Genomic DNA, 25,527 nt, shown 5'->3' with positions numbered 1-25,527 from the left:
GGCTCCAGAGACCGTGCCCGTGCCTTTTCAAAGGTGGGCAGGTCACAAAGAGTTGTTGTGGCCTCACCTGGAGCCACACCTAGAGCCTTAAGAAGGTTTGGCTCTCTTCCAACTATAGCTCCTGTCTGTCCCCAGCAGGATGGCCCAGGCCCAGGTCAAATAACCTCTCTTCAAGGAGGCTTCCCACCCTTCCTTGCGGGACCTGGAGGTACATTACCAGAGTGGTGAAGATGAAGTGGTAGTATTCCGTCATCATGCCCATGGCCATGGCCTGTGGAGAGACAGAATGTCAGCCAGCAGCACAGGACACCCCGGGAGCCCTCCATTCACCAGGGCGGGGGACAGGACAGGCTGTGTGGGCTATGTGAGATTATCTGCTCAGAGTGAGGGTGACACTTTGGGTAGGACACAGACTGCTTGGCAGATAGCAACAGGTTCCTACCCCAATGTGTAGAAAAATTACCCAGGTAGGGCATGGCGGGGGGGAGTTTTCAGTGTGGACTTTGGGGGTGTGCAGGCTTGCGGGAGACATCCAGCGGTCTGGGTTTTCAGTCAGTATCTTTGTACCCTGTTGCCACTCAGTCAGAAGCTTGGGCTGCCTCAAGCGCCTGGCTCTGCATGGTTGAACTCCCCGAGTCAGCCGGGCTTGAGAGGAATGTCCCCAGCATGAGTGTCCCCCAGGAGCAATGAAAGCTGCATGCTTCCCTGATCCCGTCAGGCCTACATGACATACCACACAGTCCTCTGGGGTTCTTGCAACAGTGGCACGAGGTCTCCGTGTGATGTATCTTGTGTATTTTAGTAGAAGCCTGCAATCTATAACACTAATGACCGTAATGCATTTTCTACAGAGTTCCTCAGAAAGCAGGGCCCCACCAAGAGCTCTGGAGGAAAATGTCGCAGGGTCAAATATACCTTGAACTGCTGCGTGTTCTCTGTCACCCTTGTCGCACCGGGAGGGCTGGAAGGAGGCCAGCAGCCAGGAAAGGCCTCAGCCTCTTTTAATCTACTTTTAGCTCAGTCCAGGGTCCTCAAAGACCTCTAGATGTTTTCCAGTCAGACAGACCTGGGGCTAATCTGAATTCCTAGCGGGATGACCTCTGTTCTCCCTTCAGCCCTGGTCTCTTCACTTGTCACCTGTCTGTAAAAATAAGGCCCCCCGCTTTCAGGGTCACGGGGAGGCGCAGACACCCGCTGAGTGACTCTTAGGTAAGGCAATGCTCTGACGGTCATTCTGCCTCACTTGAGGGGGAGGGGAAGCCCCAGGACAATGCAGGTTACAGGACTCCTGGATGGGGATTCGTCACAGGGACCGGAGAGTCTCTTCAGGTCCAATGCCGGCTCTGTGCCAGAAACGCCACCTCTGCTGCCCTGTCTCACTGATGCCCCCAGAGCTGTCTGAGGTGGGATTATGAATGAACTCTGCTTAGGGGACGTGGTGGTGACGACTCCCTTGTGTAACATGGAAGGGGAGAGGCAGAACAATAGGAAAAATCTCCTCCTGCTCCTTAGGCAGGATGTCATGCATCCCAAGCTGTTCTTGAACTTGTAGTATAGCTAAAGAGGACGTTGAATTTCTGAGTCTTCTGCCTTTACCTCTGACTCCTGGGATTACAGGCACGTGGCACAAGACATGGATTATGTGGTACAGGGGATTGAACCTAGGTCCTCATGTACTAATAAGCACTCTACCGACTGAGCTAGGACTCTATGCACACTCTATGCTCCTCCTCTTAACACCGCACATCATTACATAGCCCAAGCTGGCTTTGAACTCATGAGTCTCTCGCTTTGGATGTCAGTGGACCTTCCAGGATGAAGAGTCACCCTCTTCTGTCATCATTGCAAAGCTCAGCACATTGTTTAAAAAGCAGTCTCTCAGTCATAAAGAGTAACAGCAAGTGCCACAGCCATGGGGATTTAGTCACTGGGAGAGGCAGCGAGGCATCTGGACCCTGCACTGAGAAGCCAAGGCCCTTCACTTACCTGGTACATCTCATCACCATCATTCTGTAATCATGCCTCTCGACAGCCTGGTGAAGGTGGGATAGGAGACAGCGTCTATGCTGGGAAAGTCTGAATACTAACTAGGGCATGGCATGGGGCAGATTATACATCTTTAACACAACTGGAGTAAAAGGACCATTATACTGTTGGTACGACTGAGGCATACAGAGCCACGGTGGCCCCCAAGGTCTTACTGCTAGCTGGAGAGACAGCTGGGACGCTTCCTGGGGTCATGCTCTCTCTGTGTCCTTAGGAAGGGGATGTGGAACCACGGCAAGTCTCCATCCAAGCCCCACAGCTCAGGTAGCGCTCACCCACCTACCTGCTTGAGGATCTGGGCTGCCATGGTGTGGCTGCAGTCGAAGATGATCCGGAACTCCCGGCCCCGCTTCATCTCTTTGAGCAAGGGGCGGGAGTCATCTGAGTCGATCGGAAGCTGGCGAATCTTCAGGCGAATGTTGTACCTCGAAGGGGCCATGATGAGTTCCTGCAGACGGATGAGACCTGAGGGGCCCAGGACACAGAAGACACACATGTATGTGCACACAGGAACCAGCTCAGGCCTCCATGAAGCCTTCCTTGTTCACTCTGCCCAGAAACAATTCCCTACCCTCAAACAACCCCTGTATCCACGCCAGCTTACAGGGCTCTTCCCTTAGCTGCCTCTGCCTGGCCTCCAGGCCCCCTCAATCCACTGCAACTAGAGCCCCACAGCACCTGGCCCAGGGCCTGGACACTTAGGGAGCACTTTTGTAATTGGATAGACTTACTGTTTTCCTCTCCCAACACTGGAAAAAAATCTGTCCTCTACCTTGGCATTTTGTTAAAACCACTTAATCTGTGGACTTCCAGGGAAAACGGAATGTCACTTCCTGGAGACAAATGGCTTGCTTAGGTCTAATTAAGTTCATTTCCTTCCCTATTTGAGGCCCCATTCTTGCTGACTCCTTTGTGGATTCTGAGAGGGAGGCTGTTTGCTGTGCTCTATGCCCCCTCCCCAGGCCCACTGAAGGAGGGGCAGAGCCAGCAGGTGCCCTATTCCTGCTGCACCCTCAGCTCAGGCTCAGTGACTGCACGCTGGTCACACACCCGTGTCCCATCCCTCATTCTCGTATCCCAGTTTTCCTTGGGGTAAATAAATGGGAGACGCGCCCCCACCCCAACTCTGAGTTTAGGTGACTCAGGAAGGATCTATCCCAGCTCTAGGAATAGAGAGCATGGCCCCAACATGGCCAGTCAACGCACCCTCTGGTTAAAATGAACACAGTGGTTCTGTGATTATTTCCTGCCAGGTAAGAAACCCACAGTTATTTTATGAAAATAAGTCTGGAGTCACCATGTGTAACCACAGATAAGATCCACCAGGGCAGATGTCAGACATGAGAAGGGAGGTGGTGTGGGATAAGCGTGTCCTGATGATACACATGTGAACCTCTAGGTCAGACAGTACTGTAAACGGAGGCCGTCCTCCAGTGTTTTTATAAAGGCTGCCCATAAGAATCACACACATGCCCACACACATATCTGTTTAAGCTAACATGCACTGCACTTGTAGTCATCTGTTACCGTGTTTCCTATCTGGGCAGCCTCTGCCCACTCTGACATTCAACTCTAGAGCTGTTCCACTGGAATCGCAGTCTCCAAGGCAGTCCCTGGGACCCAACCTAAGCCCACCCAGTTCTCTCTTCCAAAGGTTTGCTTCCACCAGCCTCCTGGGCCCGGGAACCAGACCTCTCCAAGAGCCCTCAAACTTCCACGAGTTCTGGATGCACAGGTGGAAGAACTCTGGTTTCAGCAGGCCTCTGAGCTCCTAACACCATCCTAGCGACAGCGAGGATCAGTAGACTTCAGCCACGGAAGGGCCCTAAGCTACCCCTAGCTCACCCAGAAGCCCACCTTCCCCAGCCGTTCTGGGATCTTCCCCTGTTCTTGCTGGCTTCTCAGGTCTGTTACCTGGAGGCCCTCCATGCCCGCCTCACTTCTGCCTGCTCCTTTTTCTGACCCTGTTCAGCATTACCAGACCTGTGGGCGCTGGAGATCCAGATTATGAGGACAGGGACAGGTTCGATGCTGGAGTGGAAGCCACCGGGGCCGGCTTGTCAGCCAAGCACATCACCCCATGTAATGCATAATGACCCATATTCTCTAGCAGCAAATGTCAGACTTCCTTCCCATCAGTGTAGTCCCCGAGGAGATCGTGGCTCCTTCTGGCCTACCTCCAGAGGACCGGGCTGTCTGTGTTTGCCTGAGACAGAGCTTTCTTTTGCCTGTCTCCTTAATCAATCCCTCCCAGAATATCCACCCTGAATCACGGTTGTTGGAATGGCGTGTTTTTTCACTTACGAAGCACTTCTGTGCTCAAGCCCCATTTAACCATCTCCGTGCGGAGCCTGGGAGGGTCCCAGAGCTTGAACCTTCATGCTGGCAGGATAGATAAGGAATCAGAGAGCCACGGAGGTTAAGGGACCACCCCTAATTTTGAACCAGACCACAGATGGGATTGTGTTTTGAGAAATAGTGTTTTGCCTTCTAAGCAGAGACCTTTTTCTCCACCCCAAGGCTCTTTCCCTCCCTAAGCCTTTTCCTTTCAGCCCTGGCAGAAGTCTGCACACAGACTGGATTAGGAAGCAGGAAACATGGCAAGGCTCAAAGGTCACCTCCTCCACAGCCACTCTCCTTGAGGCTACTACTGTGAAACGGATGAGCCAACCTCCTCACCCCTCCCTAGATCCATACCCTTTGCACAGAGCTGGGCAGTGCCACACACCGGGCTCAACCCTGTCATTTGGTTTGGTCGGCGCGATATTAGCAGACATGATGGAACCCCATACTGGCTGATTCTCTTGCTCCTTGGCCGTAGTTGGGACAACAATGCCTGGGTGAGCCTGCTGGAGGACAACACGAGGCAGAGAGCCAAGGCCAGCCTAGAGCTACCAGCAGGCCGGCAAGTAAGCTGGCTGGAACCCGAGGAGCAGCTGGCCAGGCACAGTAAGCCGCTGACCTTGTGGACTCAGGAGCTAAAGAAATGTGTGTTGCTTTAGGCCACTGAATTTTGGGGGAGGGTGCTGTCACCCAGCTTATTACAGACGGGGGCTAACGGATGGATGCATCCTCGGCTGGCAATGTGCCAGTCCTTGTGACTGTCCAGAGCCAGCCAGTGGCACTCTTACTCCCATTTGACAGGGCCTAGAGGTCGTGAGCATGGGCTCCAGGTACTGAGCAAGACTGTCTTGTAGAAGGTGCAAAGGCAGATCTATCTTGTTGACAAGGAGTATGGGTCACAGTAAGACAAGTTCCTTTGTCTCCTTCTTGATTGGGGCACTGGCCTCTGAAGTGATGTGTGGAGCTGCAGCAACACTAGTGTGCCGAGGAGGAGGAGGAGGGGGAGGGGGAGGGGGAGGAGGAGGTCAAGAGAGTGTAACAATACCCACAAGGCACTCTGACCTTGTCAGGCTGCTAAATATCCCTTAGAAATGTCCAGTCCACACCCCCAGCCACAAAAAACCCTAAAAACAAAAACAAACAAACAAACAAACCCAAAGTGGCGACTGCTTCAACAGATTTGATCTCTGTTGCCCCATCGGCTGAACCATGGCCACAGCCCTGCCCCCACCCCCCACACAGCCAGAGCTTGCTGAACACACTGTGTTTCCCACCGGGGGGGGGGTGGTGGTGGTCTAGCCTGGTGAAATGTCTTGGTTAGAGGGCTTCTACTTCCCTGTCTGTTTTTGAATGCTGTATTCTTCAGGGCAGCTCTGAATTCTAGAGCCCATTGTTATCTTGACCAAACCCCATCTCTCACTGCCTCTGCTCTAAGTACTTTTTAAACTGAACTGAATTGAGACAAACTGAAAATCAAACTGAATTAAATGCTAATAAATTACAGTAAGGAAAAAGAACATTGGCACTAGGAAGGTGAAGAAATGAAGGCACGGTTAGCCCACTTTTTCTTTTTGGAATGGTTAATCACATTACAAGAGAGTGGGGTTACCCCGTGGGTATCTTGGTGGTAAAGCACTGGCCTAGGGTTGCTCAAGGCCCTGGGTTTGATTTTTAGCTTCTTGTACAAAGAATAAGCGGAGGGAATGGTATGGTCTAGAAGTCACTGGCAATTCAGGTCATCAAAGCTGAGGATCAGGTGACAAGGATTTGTGGGTAGAGCCAGGGCTCAAAGGCAGGAAGCTCCGGACTTAAGCGTGAGCTTAAGTGGCAGGGCCACTAACACGGTGTCTGTCATCCTGGCTTGTCTCTTTGCAAAGCTTTGCCCTCCCTCCCCACCCATCCTGGAGGCCCTGTACCTGGCTAACGGTGCAAGCCAGTATCTGCTCTACCCATTCTACCATCCTGTCCGCATCGGTTTCCTCTCTTCTGCTCCCAAGTTCTCTTCCAAGCGATCCCTTGAAGTAAATAAAGCTTGCCCCCTATTTGTTCTTTGGGGGACCATCCAGGCCCCCAGCTTTTTAAAGCTCTCTTTCCTCCTCACGTGCTGCTCTCTGGGGTGTCTGATGAAACTCAGCTTTCACTGTTCCAAGGCCACGCTCCACAGCACTCAGTGGTGCTCTGTTACACACAACATCAAGTCTGAAGCCTGAGGCCGGATGTCAGACCCGTACAGCCAGGTGAATCCTGTCTCTTCTGCTTCCCCTGCTCACACTCTACACTCAGGCTGGCAGCTCCAAAGCACTACCCGGTGCTGCCCCACGCTGCCCCAGACGGCCCCACCTCCCCTGCTCACACTGTCCCTTCCACCTGCTATGCCCACAACATGCTCTACATGTCCTTCTGTCCATCTATCTTCAAGGCCCAAGGGCAAATGTCTCCCCTTCTCTGGTAAGTCAGCCCATACTGGTTAAGGAAGGCTCTCTCTCAAGCCGGGTATCTGGAGCTCTGACTGCTTGCATTGTCATTTGACTCCCAGCTCCGATGGCCAAGCGTTTCCCGTGCCCTATAGCTGGGCATCTACTCTCCTAGAATATGATTAACTCTTCAAAGATGTAATAATAGGGTAGTGGCCTCTTCATTTCTGCTCCCTTATGCCATTTCCTGCCAGACTTATTAAGAGTTTAATTCAGGATGATTTCAATTCACCCCAAGTCAGTGCGACCAGTGCTTTAAAAATGTCCATATTGTATCAAGCCCCTGTGCTAAGTCCTAAAGGCACAGAGAACCTATGGACTAGGAAGCAGAAATGGGCTCACAGGCAAACGTTTTTAGAGAGGTTGGCTACCCCTATAGGGGTCACCTTGTCAGATACCCTGCATATCCAACACTTATATTACAATTTGGAACAGTAGCAAAATTACGGATATGAAGTACAACGAAATAACTGTATGATTGGGGGTCACCACAACATGAGGAACTGTGATGAAAGGGCCTCAGCATTAGGGAGGTTGAGAACCACTGGCTTAGAAAGGTAAGACCACCATGCTGTAGGGAAGTTAGAGGGGACTGGACCCTGTGGAGTGTCCCGTGGTGACAGAACCTCGAATCGGGACCTCAGGGCATGGGCCGGCTTTTGAGGACTGCTAGTAACATGTAAGTCTGTAGCTGTTTACAGGACTCTAAGATGGACAAACAGCATCCTGATCATTCTGTCTGTGATTCCATTCCATCCTGCTACTCCTGGCCCCTACTAGGAGGTAATCAAGAGCTAACATGAATCTGCAGGTAGCCAAGTGCTGGAGGGCTTTTTAAGGATGGACGCTCTACCTCTCAACACCCTTGGGAGAGCCAGGCCAGATGGGTTAAAGTGACTCGCCAAGGTCACTGTCTCTCAAGAGACTTGGCTAAGAATTGTCTTGAGATTCAAGTTTTTGGGGGGTGGGGGAAGCAGGAGCCACCTCAGTGCTGGCTAACAATAGTGGCCTTGGGCTGAGACAGACCTGCAGGATGGTGTGGGCTGAGATCCTAGCTGCTGCCAGTGGGCAGGGTCTGCTACCTTGCTGAACCTGTTGCCTTGTTTCTGATTTACCACCACACAGAGTCACTGAGAGATCTGTGATAGTAAGCGCTGGCACTGCTTGTGACCCGTGGTACGCACTGCCGTCTGACCCATGCATGCATCTGGAGATCGACCTGCTCTGTCTCCAGAAAGTGAACCTCCCGGAGGAGAGGGCGGCTGAAGATGAAGGTAGTGGTTCTCCTCTCTCCCTTCCTCTGCCCTTCCCCTCCCTGGGTTCACCCGGAATGCACAGTTAGCCAAGACAGTGTCTGGGGATGTGTTACAGATCACGAGGTCCAAAGGAAAGACCCAGAATGTTGGCTGGATCCCTTAGCGGCTGTCTGTTCTAGGCCCACACCAAGGGGCCCAGAACTTGGGAAGTAAAGGGTAACACATGACGCTAAAGAAGGTTCTGGAAGGTAAGTACCACGGTAGCTTTGGGTGGCTGGGCAGGACTGGGCCCTGTGCAGAGGAATGCATGTTGATATGACTCCAGGTGGGTGGGGCCTAAGTGCAAGACCTCTGCACCAGGGAGAGGGAGGGTTGGGAGGGGAGAGGGGAAGAGTAAAGGGGAGGGGAGGGAGCCCACCATCAGCTGAAACTTAGAGCCCAGGTTTTCCTTCCTCCTCACTGGAGGAGGAGACCCAAGCCTGGAGCCCATTTCTACAGGCCTGACTTAGTTACCTTAGCTGGGGTCAGCAGTCATGTCAATAGACAGGAAGTGAGTTTATAAGCACAGTTGTACCTGAGCAGGAGTGTCTGGGGGAAGGCAAAGAAGTGGGGGAGGGGAGGGTGCTGCCTTCAGGTGCTGGCAGGATCAGTAGCTAATTATCCCTTTTCCCTCTTTATTCCATAGCTTCCCCGTGAGGAGTTGAGGACACAGATGGCAACCCAGCCAGCAGGTGGGAGAACAGGGATTTACAGGAAGCCAGGCCACATTTCAAGCAAACTGTGGATGGGTGCAGAGAATATGGACATGCCTCCTGCAGGTGAGAGGGTAGGGATGTGGGAGTGTGGGTGGGTGTTGGGTGGCCATGGGAGTGTGAGCCCAGGTCAATGTTTGACATGGCATGTGCCAAGTACAGGTCTCAGCACTGCTGCAGAAGATAACGTAGGCATGCTGGAGAGGGGAGAGTCAGGTGTGAGCCAGGCTAGGGTAGAATAAGATGTGCTTGAGCCTGCTGAGGCCGAAGGGGGTAGGTATGAGAGAACCCAGGAGGCAAGCATCGATGTAACTGGCTGCTGTTGGTGTCTGGTGTGAGATGGGACCTTCTCCTCAGAGGCAGCCGTGCTAGGCAAGCAGACAACACTAATGTTGGGGCTCTGTTCCCTCACCCTCCTCCTCCCTCCCCCGAGCCATGACAGGTCTAGCCACCCACCTGTACTGTCATCATAGACCACGGTGGCTGACCGCCACTTGAGGGACTGGACCAAGTCGAGGATGGCGTGGCTGAGAGAGGCGTAGTCAGGGTAGAGGTTCACGTAGAAGGTGTCCTTGTTGTCCAGCGGGTGGTGCTTCCAGCGCAGTTGGATGTGGGGAACCTCCAAGGCGTTGCAGATGGACTGGACAGCATTGGTGCAGGAGCCCTGCGATGGCCCAAAGATGGCTACAACACCCAGCGCCAACTGGTCACAGGCTACAACAGAGGAGGGTGACACAGGGTCAGTGTGGTGCTATGTGTGCTGGGAGTGGGCAGTGATTTTGACATTCGCATAAACGCATGGGGAAAAAAGCCAGAGGAACTTTAAGAGGGGTGAGAACAACTCATGAAGTCTCGGTTTCCTCATCTGAGCAATGGGGCTGTAACAATCTCTCCTTCATCTGACACCAAGGAGGTAAGAAGAGACAATTATAAGACCAGTGGTGGGGCTGGTGAGATGGCTCAGTGGTTAAGAGCGCCGACTGCTCTTCTAAAGGTCCCGAGTTCAAATCCCAGCAACCACATGGTGGCTCACAACCATCCATAACGAAATCTGATGCCCTCTTCTGGAGTGTCTGAAGACAGCTACAGTGTGCTTACATATAATAAATAAATGAATCTTAAAAAAAAAAAAAAGACCAGTGTTGGAGCACACTGACCCAGTAACCATGCTACTCAACCATGATGTCTTTGTAAGTGGTATCCCAGCTTCTAGACAAACAGGAAGCAAACATCTACTGACCAGGGTTTCCAGCCTCTGCCTTCCACCCTGGTCTGCTCCCTAAGATCTGACACGAACATCTCCCTTTTCTTTCAGTGATATCATTTGCATAGTTAAGATGCCTCTTAGACCTCTGCTCTATCTTCATTTCCGTTGCTGTGATAAAACATCCTAAAAGCAACTCAGGAGAAAAAGGGCTTATTTCAGCTCACGGTTCCAAGTTACAGGTCCACTGTAGTGGGAAATCACAGCAGTGGTTTCAAGCAGCCATTCGCATCACATCCACAGTCAAGAGCTGAGAGAAATGAATACATTCACGTTCAGTTGCTTCCTTGCGTTCAGTTTAATTTCTCTGCTCTTATACAGTTTAGGAGCCTCTGCCTAGGGAGTGTGCCACCCACAGTGGACTGTGTCTTCCAACATCTATTAACTTAAAACAACAGACATACCCAGAAGCCAAGCAGGCATAGATGCCACCCTACCATGCCCACAAAAACCAAGGCACGACTACCATTTTCCTGCATTAGATGCCAGTCACCAACCCTGTCAACTCCTCAGCATTTTAGCAGCCAGAATGAACCTTTCTGGGTCATAAGGGTTATGTCACTCCTATGCCCTCCATCAGCATAAAAGCCAAAGTTCTTAGAGTGGTCCTAGAAGACATACTTACTGCAACATTTCCTCAGCCCTGTTCCTATGACCACAGCTACTTCCCTTCTTCATCTCCCACTCTTGTCTGTCTCCCTCACAGCCTTATAGCCCTGCTGGCTTCCAGGACATTCCCCAAGCACAGTGAGAACACTCATTCATTTCCTCAGCTATCCATCTGACTCTTTCCTTTCCCCAGGTCTCTGCATCTGCAGGTTTTATTAAGGAAGCCATCACTGCCCAGCCTTTAATAGCAACTCAAATCCCCACACCTTCTAAGCACTATACCCCAAGGAGACTTTGCTTTAAATATCCATAAAACAAGGCCTCCAAGACTAAATACTGAAGCATTAGGAAGGCTGGCACATTGTTAAACAAAGTCTGTCTTTTTCTCCTCCCATGATGAATGCAGTGGTCCCTATCCCATCCCTCCTCTTTTACATACATGCATGCAAAACATGTGTTCAAGTGCACATGGACCCCCCACAAATGTTGATAATTTTTCTAAATGATAGACACCCTTGCTAGGATGTTTAGACTGAAGGCTTGATGGAATGACTTGTGTCTTTCCCCTGCACTGCTCCACAAAAAAATCTTCCTCATGCATCTCCACTTTGCTCTGACCTTGAAACAGGCCACCAAGGATGCAGCATATCTTCCATCCTTACAATGTACACCTTTTATGATGCTCCTATCTTAGACCAAGGGCTGAGCATCATGTTTGCCTGAGACAGGGGACAGCAGACCAGGCACAAAGTATAGGATGCGGAAGATAGTGTTGAGATACTGATGTTGGACCATAGTACCAGTGGGATAGGGATGCTGTGGACCATAGTACCCGTAGATGAAGATGTTGCCATAGCAATGATGGAGATGATGCAACAGAGGCAGGGATGTAGGGGATAGCATAAACAGGGATGACGAGAATTGTGGTACTGCCATCTGTGGTGGTGAAAGATGATAACAATGTCCACACTGGGCCCTATTCTCCCAACAGTGCAGCGTCTAGACCTATGTGGGCTCATTCCCAATCTCCATTTCCTCCTTTTCCTTGTCTCATCTCTACATCCGTTTTCTAGTCACTCCATGTTTCTTCCACCCTCTGAGGATCTTCCAGGATGGAAGGATTCTGCTATCAGCAAGGCCCAGGACAGGGGTTATCATGGCAGCAACAACAACAGTTCTGCTTCCAGATGTGTCCAGGGCAGCAGCCAACCTTGTCCTGGCAGTCCTGTGCATACACTGCAGCAATTACATTATTTGTGGCTTCAATTTTGAATCCATTTTCTGGTCATTTTACAGTAACTTGATGGTTCACAGTCATTGTAGGAGTCCCCAGCCTGAATGCATCCCCCCTTCCATGGCAATTGTAGTTATAGCTGAAATTATCCCAATCAATTTGTGTCTTAAAAGGAATTGAGCCACCCAGAGAATAAGTGCAGTCAGAGGAGTCTGGGGAGCGCTGGGTCGATTCCAGCCTGCTCTGGCCAGGCTTGGACGGAAAACACAGCGCTTTCTGGGCTGCTGGCTCAGAGCCTGCTTGGCAGACTCTCTTCTTTTAATTTTCCACAAAACATTTCAAAATAAAGGCAATAGTGAAAGTTCCTTTTAATGGGGAAAAGGCCTCCTGGGCCTCCAGCAGGAGGAAGGACTGATTCAGCCAGAGCTGGTAGGTAGCCAGGTTTTGTGCTGCTGTGTCCCCTTGCCCCATGTAACTTAAGGTGGCTGGATCCAGCTCACTCCAGAGGGTGGGAGGGAAGGTGGCGGTAACTTCCATCTAGAAACAATTAATTATCACTGGATTCTTCAGAATTAGGCCTAAGTGCATCTTCTTGGAAGAGTCCTGATGAAGCTCCTAAGGAATGCAGCCTGGAAAATCAAAGATCCAAACAAGGACAGGCCAGAGAAGAGGTGGGAGGCTGTGTTCAGTGGGAGCTGGCCCCGCTGAAGAACTGTCATGAGGCTCAGACAGAGATGCTGCCATCTGTGGAATGGGGAAGCTACCTGACAGGTTTGAAAAACTGAGAGAGTGCCATAGACTAAGGCACTCCCGGTCCACATCTGTGTGTGTGCACACGTGCGCGTGCGCGTGTAATGAAACCCAGGGCACATGCCAGACAAGCTCTCTACCACGGGGTTCCACTCCTACGTGAGTCTGTTCCTTTATGGCTGATTAAAAGTCCATTGTTTCATTATGTGCCAATCTGTCTGTCTCATGTAGATGGTCCCTTTGTCCATCTTTAGCTTTTTGTTTTTAACAGGAATCTGGCCAGTAAAGACATCCATCTGGCACAAGGCTTGGCAGATGTCTAGGCACATTCAAACATTGCTGTGTTGATGCTGAGTCCATCCTACCAGCTTTGTGCCCAAGAAACAAATCTCAACAGTCACGTCTCACCATACACTGAAAATCACTTAAGACAGATCAGAGAGCCAACCACGAAAGACATGCGCACAGAACTCCTAGAAGAAAACAAGGGAGATGGTCTTTAGGATAGACAGAGACCTCTCACCCGGAACACACAAAGAGAATGATTAATAAATCGGACTTTGTTTCTCATGAGATATAACTGCTAACAGAGTATTAAAGACAGCCCCACATGTAATTAATATAAAACATATATAAATGTATATATTCGCCGGGCGTGGTGGCGCACGCCTTTAATCCCAGCACTTGGGAGGCAGAGGCAGGCGGATTTCTGAGTTCGAGGCCAGCCTGGTCTACAGAGTGAGTTCCAGGACAGCCAGGACTACACAGAGAAACCCTGTCTCGAAAAACCAAAAAAAAAAAAAAAAAAAAAATGTAAAAGAAATTTTTTTTCACCGGGTATATTTTTATTCTCAAAAAAAAAAAAAAAAAAAAAAAAATGTATATATTCACACTGCCCCAAATGATTCTTATCAGAATATGCAAAGAACTCCTTTAAATCAACAAGGAAATGACAAACAGCTCAATTTTGAAAAGGTCACTGAAAGGTTCTAAAAAAGAAAAGAAATATTCAAATGACTTATTCAACATTCAGACTAGCGTTGTGGAGCATGTTAGGTCTTACGGGCAACGGGACATGGAAGACAAAACGTACTGCCAACTACCCTACCTGTTCTGGCTGAATTAGTTCTTCCTCCTGCATTGAGACCCACGAGGCCTTTCCCCCATTAAAAGGGGAATCATCAGATAAATATAAAAGAAAGCCACAATAACATAACCACTTCACAAATCAGCAGAGTGGACAAAATCTTTAAAAGTCTAACTGACCTCCAAGCATGTCCGCACAGAGGTAGAACACCTGCCAGCACTGTGCGCTGCTGTGGGAATGCAGATCTGTACAACCACCTATGAAACTGTCTGGCTGCAAACAGTGACCCCATATTTCAACTCCTAAAACCAAACTCAACAAACCTGGGTACCCACGCCCTGGGAGATAAACACAGGGCCGCTCACGGCAATGCTGCATTAGTAACTCCCGAGTGGGAGCAACCCAAGGGCTCATGGAGAGTGAGATGCGGTTTTCAAAGGTTCCTCTTGTAGAACGCTGACCAGAGCACAGGCTGGGGAGTGCTGCCGGAGCCAACCATACAGAGGACTACCAGGCACAGGGTGTGAGACCCAGTAAGTGATGCTCAAAATGTAGATGCTGAGTGATTCTGACCCCATGACCTCTGAGGCCAGGCCAAGTCAGTGCATGGCAACAGCAGAGAGTGGTGGCAGCCACACATGGGTAGCATGGCCACATGGGCTCCCAGAAGTCTAGATGGACTTGCCTGGTCTCTGGCTTGATCTGGGTGCCAGGGATGCTGTCTTGAGCTGGCTTAGATAAGTTTGTTTCTTCTGAGTACTCCCTGGCCAAGCCAAGGTTGTATTCTCCTCTCCTGCATCATTCTCTGGAGTTCATAGGCCTGGGCCCAGATTTCCAACCACAATAAAGATAAATGGAAGTCTCATAGTAGCCGGGACCGGCCACCTAACCTGTGATCCCTAACTCGTGTCACACAGTAAAGGCTCATTCAGGATGACTGAGTGCATAGACTCAGGATGACTCAGTGCATAGACTGGCCATCGTGCAAATCCCCCCTGCTTTCCATGTTGCCCTGTCCTTACTGTTTCCAACCATCCTTCAGAGCACAGCTTAGAGACCTCTTACTCCAGGAAGCTCTCTGACTACTACCTCCTGCTATTGTAGCTCTTGGTCCTTTGATGAGACTTCCTGACATCTTGGCTGTGACCTGTAGAGGGTGAAGGTTCGTCTCCCACCGAGATTATCAGGAGCGATGGAAAGTGAGTTCGGCACACCAGGAACTGGTTCATACTTTTCTCTCGTCTGTAGATCAGGCCAAACCACTGGCAATGGCTTTGGGCACGCTAGGTGTAGGTGCATGATAGGTGTAGTGGTTAGGTTTGTCAACTTAACCTAAACAACTTAACCTAAACAAGTGACACCTAGGAGGAGGGAATGGCAAATATGGAACTGCCCCCCATCAGACAGGCCTGTTGTCTTGATGGACAATGTAAGAGGGCCCAGTGACACCGTGGGCGGTGTCACTCCCGGAGGGATTGTATAAGAAAGCATGCTGAGCTCAGAAAGAGAGGCAGTAAGCATGGTCTCTGCTTCAGCTCCTGCCTCCCATCCTTGCCTTGGCTTTCCTCTGAATTGGATGTGGTCAGTGTTTTATCATAGCAACATAAAGCAAACAGGGACACTAGGTTGCATAGTAGAGCAACAAAACATGAACAGAGCTCATCTAGAGAGTCTGCTGGGAGAGACAGAAACACACACATCCTCACACACACACCTCCACACAATCACAAAGCATCACTAGCCAGATGGCATAGCCTCTGGGCTGCCTGAACCGATGAGCACCTCTGATGTGACACCGGCCTTTGCTAAGTCCTAAAGTTTCTGTGCCTACATAGTCATTTGCGCATGGCAGGAAGATGGATCTTCTGCTTCCTGGTGTTGGTGGCAGGGCATGCTGGGAACAAGCAAAAGGACCAGCACAGAGAGGCAGGGCTCCAGACTAAACTAGGGTAGAAGAAGGCTCATGAATGTCAAACATAAGAGCTCAACACCTTGGAGGCCTCTGACCATAGGTACGTGTGTGTGTGTGTGTGTGTGTGTGTGTGTGTGTGTGTGTGTGTGTGTGTGTGACAACAGGGAAAGTCCTTGTGTGAGTCAGGCCCTGCCCTGATGGCCTAGTGGGTGGAAAAGAGGAGCCAAGTGTACCCAGAGCCAAGTCCCACCTTTTAGAGTGTCAGACACAATCCTAAGCATTGAACAGAGCCACTGCTTCACATCGTAGGGAACTGAGGCATTTTTTTTCCAACATAGCTGAGGTAGCAGTTGCTGAGAAACCAGCTTGGGCAGCCTGGCTCTACAGCCACACTCTGCACACTTCCTGCGCTCAAAAGCTAACCAGAATGGGGCTTTGGAAAACACAGCCACAAACAGGTAACATCGTGGCTTCTCTGTCCCTGGCAGCCCAGGAGATTAAATGAAGAGACATCGGAAACTCTTCAGAGAGCTGGGTGAGTCTCAGCCAGCAGAACAAACGTGGATGATGCTAGCCCTGAACTCAGTTTACAGGGGTCCTAGACAACGTTTTCTTAGGTTCTCATGGTTCATCAACTCATTCAGCAATCACTTTACTGAGCAGTAACTATCGTCCCTGACCCCTCTGGTGCCCCAGGAATAGATCAAATACCCAAAGAGAGTGTCCCCTTCAACAACGCGAGGGAGAAGAGAAAGTGCATTAAAACACAACGATTTAACTAAAAATTGTGATATGAGCTTTGATGGGCTATGATATCATATTTCGGAAAAGATGACCTAGTCATTTTGGAAATGAGATTCCTTAGGCTTGAGATCTTTAAATGGTTACATGGAAATCGAAGGTTCTATGGAAGCTATTTCCAGTTATCTAAGCCTTTAAGTTGAATTTGAATTAAATATATATGTAAAAATATAGTTCAGATATGCAGTCTCCCTCAGGATCTGCAGGGAATTGGTTCCAGGACCCCCTGCAGATAGCAGACTGGCAGATGCTGGGTTCCTGGCGCAGAGGGACTTGGTATTTGCATATCTTCCTCACGCTGTGCCTTATGCTCTATAGTCTCAAGACACCTCTTCCCACAATGCAATGCAAATGCTATGTAAATAGGCGCTGTGCTTATTGTTTAGGGAAAACGACACAGAAAAGTCTATATATGTTTAGGACAGAAGCAACTGGATTTTTCTCTTTCTTTTTTTCCTTTCTTTTCTTTTTTTTTCCCCTGAGTATTTTTGGTCCCTGGTTGTAGAGTCCATGAGCCTGGCGGGCTCACTGTGTGTATGAACACACGAGTGGGTGTGTGTATAGGATCTGTCTTTTAAAAGACACAAAAATGGGGCTGGAGAAATGGCTCAGCAATTAAGAGCACTGGCAGTTCCTGCCGAGGAGCCGAGGAGCCGGGCTCAGTTCCCAGCACTCTCACAATCAAACCCGCTTTCCAGGGGGATCTGACGCCCTCTTGTGGCTTCTGCAGGCACTGCATGCATGTGGTGCCCAAACCCACAGACAGGTAAACACTCATACACAAAAAAACAAAAATAAAATAAATCATCTAAAAAAGATAGCAACAAGTCAGGCAGTGGTAGTGCACCCCTTTAATCCCAGCACTTAGGAGGCAGAGACAGGCGGATCTGTGGGTTTGAGGCCAGCCTGGGCTACATAGTAAGTTCTAGGACAGCCAGGGTTACACAGACAATTCCTGTCTTGAAAAACAAAAAGACAAAAAACAAAACAACAACAACAAAAATAGTAACAAAAAACCCATTGTGCACTTGGGTGTGCTGTGTACCACACGGGAAACTGTGGTGTATGTTTGAAGACCCATGGGCAGTGGAATTTCCCTCTTCTAAGTATAAATATGTCTGCTAATTCGCAAAGATATGGGGAATATCTGGTTTTAGTCTTTATTTTTTTTAAGGATTTAGGTGAGGTACAACTTTGACTAGACTCACCACAATTTGTGTTGTGAGTCAGGTCTTTTTAGTGACTCTGTAGACAACAGAAAGGTCACACTTATATGAACACAGGGCCCGGTGTCAGATTTCAGGGCTTCTCTGTAGACTCTGGGGTCAAGATGTTGCGGGCACTGAGCAGCACGCTGTGCTTATAAAGTCTTTTTACGGCAGGCAGATGGTGTGCTCTGGGGCTAATACAGTCTCTACTTTATATGTATGCTACCTATTGCTACTCGAGTAGGATGCCAACGAAAGATGCAATAAGACCCATAGCAAGGTGACTACGGTTAATATGATGTGTTGCACGCATGTTTTCAGTGTTCTTACCTGAAAGAAATGATAAATGAGAAAGATAAATGCTAGATGTGGTGGGTGGGTGAGGTCCTCCAATTAGAGCAATCCACAAGTCACACACGTATCCAAACAGCACATCCTATAGCATACATAGTTATAATATATTTGTCCATTGATAGGGCTAAAAATCAAGGTTGAAAATGTTCCCCTTGGTTCAAAGGTCCTGGGGAGCTTAGTTGACCTCTATTCAGGCAATCTCACCCCCTCTCTCCCTTTCCTTAGGTTCCAGCCACCCTTCATAGTCTCCCCGACAGCCAGCGCCTCCCTGTGTAGCTCAGGCTGGCTGACCTTGTATTTGGTATAGCACAGGGTGGCCTGGAGCTCATGACCTTCTGTCAGCCTCCCTACTGCTGTCACAAGCTACAGCACCATGCCTGGCTACCCTGGGACTTCCTCACAGACCCCACACCTACTCCTGGGGGCTTGGTACAAGTGGGAAAGGCTCTACCCCACCCCCACGCCCAGCCAGTGAAGATCTGCTCACTCACCCTTCTTGGTGGCCTCAAAACTGTCATGGAAGTGAATCCTCTGAATGTCGTAAGTCAGGGTCGTGTTGGGCAGCAGAGTCCTGTTTCTGTTGATGATGTTGGCAGAAAATCGAAAGGCATGCTCTTCAGCGTTCATGACCTGGGCGTTGGGGCCATCCGCATACTCAAAGATTCCTCCTGTGAGAGAGGACAGAGCTGTGTGTGGGAGGAGGGATGGGGAGGGAGCACGGATGCTCAGCTCAGGTTTTACAGACAAGGTCCTCTCACCCCAGTATTCAATAAGATCCTAGGTAATTTCCATGTTCAAAAAGTATACATTTTACCCAACTAGCAAATTCCTGCTAACAAAATCTGACAGGCCCAAATAAGATTACCAACTTAATACTGCTATGAAAATGCTTAATAGAGTTTTGGCAAGTAGAACCTACCAGAATATTACAAGGCTAACATACCATGACCACATAGTTTTATTTCAGGAATGCAAGACCAGCTCAATATAAAGGAATCCATGAATCCCATTCCACCACATCAATAGTTCAAAGGAGACGAAAATATGATTCACTTGCAAAATTCAGGAAGATGTCTGATGAAAGTCAGTGTCTACTGCCGTAAAAAAATGTCTAATAAAACACTGGCAGGAAAGACACCCCCTTCAAGCAACGTTAGCTCATATCGGCCTTAATATCACACTAACTAATACCTAAAACACTAAAGGCCTTCTTGTCAAAGGAAAAATTAAAATAAAAAAAAGAGTTGGTGAAGGCGCACGCCACTAACCAGAAAAAAATGAAATTGAAAGTGAATGCAGAGAGGCTCGGCTCTGGCAAAGGTATAAGTTACTATTTGCACATGATATAAATGTTAATGTACTGTGAGCATACTCCCTCCCCATTGCTGTGTCTCAGCTCCCTCCCGCTCTTTCCCGACTGCCTCCGACCCCTTTCATGATTTGTTTCTTTCTGCATGCTATCTTGCACGGGTCTTGCACAGGTGGTCATGACTGTGGGATGTTCATGATGGCCACGGCACAGCCACAAGTCAGCATGTCACAGACCTCCTCCCTATTTTCTGGCCCTTACTGTCTTCCTACCTCCTCTTCAGCAACACTCCCTGGGCCTCAAAGGAGCAGCCTTGTAAGGGCCGAAAGCTCAGCAGACTCTTTATTTTCAGCACGTTGGCCGACCATGAATCTCTGCTCTGACCACTGCACAGAGTCCTCAGAGGCCTTTCTGACCAAGGGTGTAATTTGTGGGTATAAGCAGGAAAAATGTAGAAGGAGACTTAACTGCATGGGCATCTATCAAACCATCAGTAGTAGATTTCACCCATAAGGCCTGTGAGAGCCCTAGCTGTCGGGTTTTTGAACAGGGTTTATAACACCACTCATATATTCCTCCCATGGAACAGCCTCAGATCCAATCAGTAACTGGTGGGTTGCCCCGGAGCACCAGTGCTACTACCGCACCAGTGGGAGCAATGGGCAAGCAATAAATAAATAAATACATAAATAAATAACTAGATAAATAAATAAATAATCCCCAACCACTAAGAAAGGCAAGAGCTGTTACAGAGAGTTAAATAGCTAGTCAGCACTTTTTTTTGTTTTGTTTTGTTTCCAGACAGGGTTTCTCTGTAGCTCTGGCTGCCCTGGAACTGGCTCTGTAGACCAGGCTGGCTCTGACCTCACAGAGATCCACCTGCCTCTGACTCCCAAGTGCTGGGATTCAAGGTGTGTGCCAGCACCACCGGGCTAGTGTGTGCCTCTTTTATATCAGTGAGAACTCATGGGAAAACTTAACAGCAAAAGGGTTGTCGACATCAGCACGAATATCAAACAACAAATAATAACGCAAGTGTAAACATGCAATCCCCATTGTTTACAAATGAGGAAAACAAAGAAAACACCTTCAGCAGGGGAGATAAACTCCCTGAGGTGGCAGTACAAGCCTTTGATCCCAGCCCTCAGGAGGCAGAGACAGGAGGACCACTGTGCCTTTCAGACATGCCAGGGGTCCATAGTAAGAGCCTGTTGGGGGAGGGGGGTCGGTGAAACAAATATAGAGACAGAGACAGAGAGTCAGACACAGAGCCCTGAGGCTGTTGATCTTTGGAAAGTAAAGTTTTGTGTCTCAGTCTTCTCCAAAGTCATTTTTCTGTGTACTTCAACTCCAGTCAGGACCACAGAAAGACATCTCTCTCGTACTTGGAAAAATGACTCTTAAACGTGAAGGCTGAATGTTAGATAATGACTGAAGAAAATGTCTTTACAGGAATGATGAAAGGTGACTTGTATTATTATCAGATTTTAAAATATATCATTAAGCCAAAATAATTAAAAGTGTTGTAATAGCGTCTGAAGACACGGAGGATCAAGAGAACGAGATAAAAAGCCTTAGAAAGAGCTCAGGCAGAGACAAGTATCTAAAACATGAATGAGAAAGATGTTTCCCAGCAGAAAAAGAAATGAATTATTCATTAATTGTGTCCTGACAATTATTCTATTATTTGGGGATTTCAGATTTTTTTTCTCTTTGGTACAAAGACTGAACTTAGGATTTCATACATTATAGGCAAGTGCTCTTTCATACATGATAGGCAAGTCCACTGAGCTGCATGTCCAGTCCTCTAGATTCCAAGATTAATAAATTCTAGATGAGTTAAAGGTAAGAGAACGATGGAAAAGAACACCATAAAATTGTCAAAAATAGAAACTATTGGCGAAGAGTGTATAATGTTGGGGTGGAAGAAGCCTGCCTAAGCATTTCAATAAAGTCAGAAAATGTGGGAGAAAGACTGGAAGTAACATTAGACTTCTCTGCACCCACATCACTATGGACAACCTTGAACAGTTAAGAAGCTAACCATAGACAGCAGCATAAAAGTTAATGTTATAAAAAGCACGTAGAATTGGCAAAAAAGACAGATGCCCCATGTAAGCAGGTGCAGGTGTTAAGTATGGGTACCCCATTAAGAAAAGAAATGCTATCAGAGGATGGAGATGGGTGTCACCTTTCCTCCTAATTAAATAAGGAAGAGAAATCAACAAGATGCCAGTGTAGCTCATCTGATGGGCAAAGGGAGAAGGCAGAGGAAAACACAGGGGCACCTGCTTCTTTGTTGGCAGAAGGGGAAAATGGCACACACTGCTTTTCCTAATGGCCATGTATGGAGAACATCTAAAAATACTCAACCAGGGAACGGTAAGTCATGCATACCCGTGGAACTGTAAAACTGTAACGATCTGATTCCTCATCAGAGAAACTCCTCTTTGTAACAGATGGAGACCGTTACAGGAAACTCCAACCAATCAAAATGCAGAGCTGTGGAGCTCAGTCACAACGGAGACAACCTCAGCACAACTCCTGTCTCTACAGCGCAGGGATCACTGCAGAAGAGACAGAAAGAGCCAGAGGTTGTGTCTCTGAGAAATGTCAGAGGAGCTAGAACCAAGAAGTCTCATAAACATAGCTGCCTAAACAAGATCTGAACAAGCTTGCTACCTTGTCAGGCATGCTAACATGGAAGAAGGAAATCTCTCCAGGTTCTACCCTGGACAAGAAACACAGGCAACTAAGGAGCACGGAGAGCAGGAGACATGGTCTTCCTCAGAGAAGGGTACACAGATTGGCTATCCAATACCAAGCGGTCAGTCCTGAAAGCGTGTGTGTGTTTCACATATATAATATATAATAAGCAATATGTAATATGCAATATATAATATTACATATGATATATACATATATAATATACAGTATACATACTAAATGGACTGAGCAGGTTGTATTTCTATATTTAGGAATATATATGTGTGAAGTGTTCATGAGTGTGTTCGTGTGTGTGTGTGTGTATGTGTGTAATAATAAAAGGAAAAGAGATCATGAATTGGAGAAAGAACAAAGAAAGCACACGGGAGGTGTGAAGGGAGGAAGGAGAAGGGGGAGGTGATGTAATTTTATTATAATTCTCCAAAATTATTTTTTAAAGTTTTTTTTTTTGTTGTTGTTATTGGTTATTTGAGACAGGGTTTCTCTGTATAGCCCTGGCTGTCCTGGAACTCACTTTGTAACCCATGATGGCCTCGAACTCAGAAATCCGCCTGCCTCTGGAGTGTTGGAACTTAAGGCATGAATCACCATGTGCAGCTATTGTCAAAAGTCCTAGAGATATGGAAATGTCCATGATGTGTCTGCTGCTGCGGATCTGAGGAAACGGAGGAAGGGGGAGAAGAGTGGAACAGGATCCGGTGGGCGTGAGCCATTTGGGCAAGGAGAACCGTGGCTTATTCAATATTGTCATGTGTTTATAGACAAGCCTTTATTCTTTCAGTAAGTAATGAGCTTTTTTAATGATATTGTTGGTGTTTCACAAAATTGACCTGTTTTGGGTATATGGTGGTTTTGAGTAAGAAGTCAGGCGAGCAGACCACAGCCCAATTTCAGAATTTCTCCACTATCCCATAATACCCCCTGTGGCCATCTCACTGTTTGCACCAGTAGCCCCAGGAAACCACTAATTTGCCTTTTGTCTCCAAATATTTTTCTCCCTGAGCATTTCATGCAAATGGGACCACACAGTGGGTGTTCCTCTGGGCCTGGCTCCTTGTGCTCAGTGTGTCTGGGTTTATCAATATGTAGCATGCATCAGTTCTAACTATCTTTACTGAGCGTAGAGGCATCACATTCCGTGTATCCATCTGCCAGCTCATGGGTATTTGGATTGTTTTCATTATTTGGGAAAACTAAAAGAAAAAAAATATGGCTTCCAGGTTTCTGGCCTGCCATATAAAAACCTTGGAAAAAAAACCTCATCACACCGTCTAATGACAACTTTTTTTGAGTCTGTAAGCATGAAAGCAACCATCTTCTCCAAAGCTGGCCAGAGAGACCAGAGTATCACAGTATAGTGAAGCCTTAATGGGAAACACAGGCTTCCGTGCTTGAATATTTGGCCCCCAGTTGGGGGCGCTGTTGTGGGAAGCTGTGAAATCTTATGGATATAGGACCTAGTTATCAGACGTAGGATCATAGAGACAGGACCAGACGGTTATAGCTGGCCCCAATTCCAACCTGAGATCTTAGCTTCCAGGTTCCTGATCTGACCCAGAGATATAACAAGCGATCTACCAGCTCCTGCCTCCACAGATGGAGTTCCAGATGCTGAACCTCGCCCCCCCACACACACACCATGAAACTGTAAGGCAAAAATAAAGCCTTCCTTCACTACATTGTTCTGTCGGGAATTTTATTCCATCTAGGAGTAAAGTCTGGAGAAGTAGAGAGAGAGAGAGAGAGAGAGAGAGAGAGAGAGACCTGGGAGCAAAGCCCATCATGAGATCCAGTAGGAAAACATAAATTGCAATTGACAAGTTGTTGGAGACTCACAGCAGATAAGCCCGAGGGACAAAACCTTCAGCGAGCACCATTTACCAGGTCCCCACGTTTCTGGGTTCCACCCACCGAGCCCTTCCAGGTTCTCATAGCAAATCCTGGGGTGGAAAAACTCCCCTGTGTATTCAACAGTGGAAGGCAAGAGGAACGATTTTAAAACATGGTTTCTTCTTCCTTACAAGGTCTGCCTCAAGGGGGACGAGTTGACTTTGCCTAAGCTGCTGGAGCTTGAGGAGACCCTCACGGACCTGAGGGGGTGGGAAAGAGAAACACACGGGAGGGGGTCACGGGTCCCGGAGGACCCGGGGGTGGGAAAGAGAAACACATGGGAGGGGGTCACCGGTCCCGGAGGAAAAGCTCAGGCGCACGAGATGACTCATCCTGGGTCTGGGAAAGCGGCTCCGCAGGGAGAGCTTCTGCTTTGCAGTGGGAGGACTAGAACTCAGACCCGCAGCACCCACGTCAAAGCCGGGGCAGAATGGCGGCTCCCCTGAAATTCCGGCACTGCGGAGGCAGAGACAGGAGATTCCTGGAATAAGCTGGCTAGCCAGAGCCAGAGGACCTGATTCGGTGAATGTGATGATGAGTGCTTGGTGAAGACTTTGAACATTAGCTTTAGGTCTCTACATGGGTGTGCATACGTGTGCAAGCATGCCTGAGGGGCACACACCTGCACATATGCACACACACACACACACACACACACACAAAACAAAATAAAAACCAAAAACATCGAAGAGGGAAAGGAAAGAAGGGAGGAATGAGAGAGAGAGAGAGAGAGAGAGAGAGAGGATCCTAATCACAGGACTGGGGAACATTACTCACACACTAGCAAAAAGTATACACAAGTATCAGAATCAAACACAGAGATCACAAGTATGTTGGAATTGCCCCACTAGGAATTCAAAACAATCTGTCAGTGTGCTAAGGGCTCTTGGAGCAAAGTGGACAACACAGAAGACGATGAACTTCTGTGAAAAGGAGATAAAAAAGAATGCCAGAGAACTAAGCGCTGTGACAGAGACAGGGACAGATGCTGGACACTGGCTGCTGGCAGGCAGACTGTGAGCTTGAGGAAACCCTAGTAGAAGCATCCAAAGCCCAAAACTGAAGGTAGGCATGAGAAGAAAGAGCAACAGGACGCAGTATCTGAGGACCTGAGGTTGCTTCAAGTTTAAGAAGAAAAAGGGGAATTGCAGGAGGGTTGTGAGAAGAGATAAGGAAAACAATAATTGCTAAAAATGCTTCCCAAATTAATGTCAAACCCTCAACCAAAGGTTAGGATGCTTGGGAAACCTCCTGTTGGAGGACCCCTGACCCCCCAGCCACACCATACCATTTCCAAATAGCAGAAAGGTAAAGGTTAAAAAGAACCCTGTCCGGCCAGAGAGATGGCTCAGTGGTTAAGAGCACCAACTGCTCTTCCAGAGGTCCTGAGTTCAATTCCCAGAACCCACATTTGGTTTACAACCATCTGTAAGGAGATCTGATGCCCTCTTCTGGTGTGTCTGAGGACAGCAACAGTGTCCCAGAAGAAGGAGAAGGGGAAGGGGAAGGGG

At 48.4% G+C, this 25,527-nt stretch overlaps 1 protein-coding gene across 4 annotated transcripts in view; it reads right to left on the bottom strand.

The window, feature by feature from the left end:
- Positions 1-25,527, bottom strand: part of Grik3 (glutamate ionotropic receptor kainate type subunit 3) — a 217,487-nt gene that overhangs the window by 66,277 nt on the left and 125,683 nt on the right. For all 4 annotated transcript variants that reach the window (XM_029476814.1, XM_021159768.2, XM_021159766.2 and 1 more), the window contains exons 2-5: positions 18,582-18,758; positions 9,328-9,585; positions 2,330-2,511; positions 218-271 (exon numbers count right to left, since the gene is read on the bottom strand). In XM_029476814.1, coding sequence (XP_029332674.1) covers positions 218-271; positions 2,330-2,511; positions 9,328-9,585; positions 18,582-18,717 — 630 coding nt within the window. In that variant the 5' untranslated portion in view covers positions 18,718-18,758. The remainder of the gene's footprint in view (positions 1-217; positions 272-2,329; positions 2,512-9,327; positions 9,586-18,581; positions 18,759-25,527) is intronic.

The sequence above is a fragment of the Mus caroli genome, chromosome 4 (assembly GCF_900094665.2).
Source record: "Mus caroli chromosome 4, CAROLI_EIJ_v1.1, whole genome shotgun sequence".
NCBI classification, from domain to species: domain Eukaryota; kingdom Metazoa; phylum Chordata; class Mammalia; order Rodentia; family Muridae; genus Mus; species Mus caroli.
This window is presented reverse-complemented; position numbering and strand designations above follow the sequence as displayed.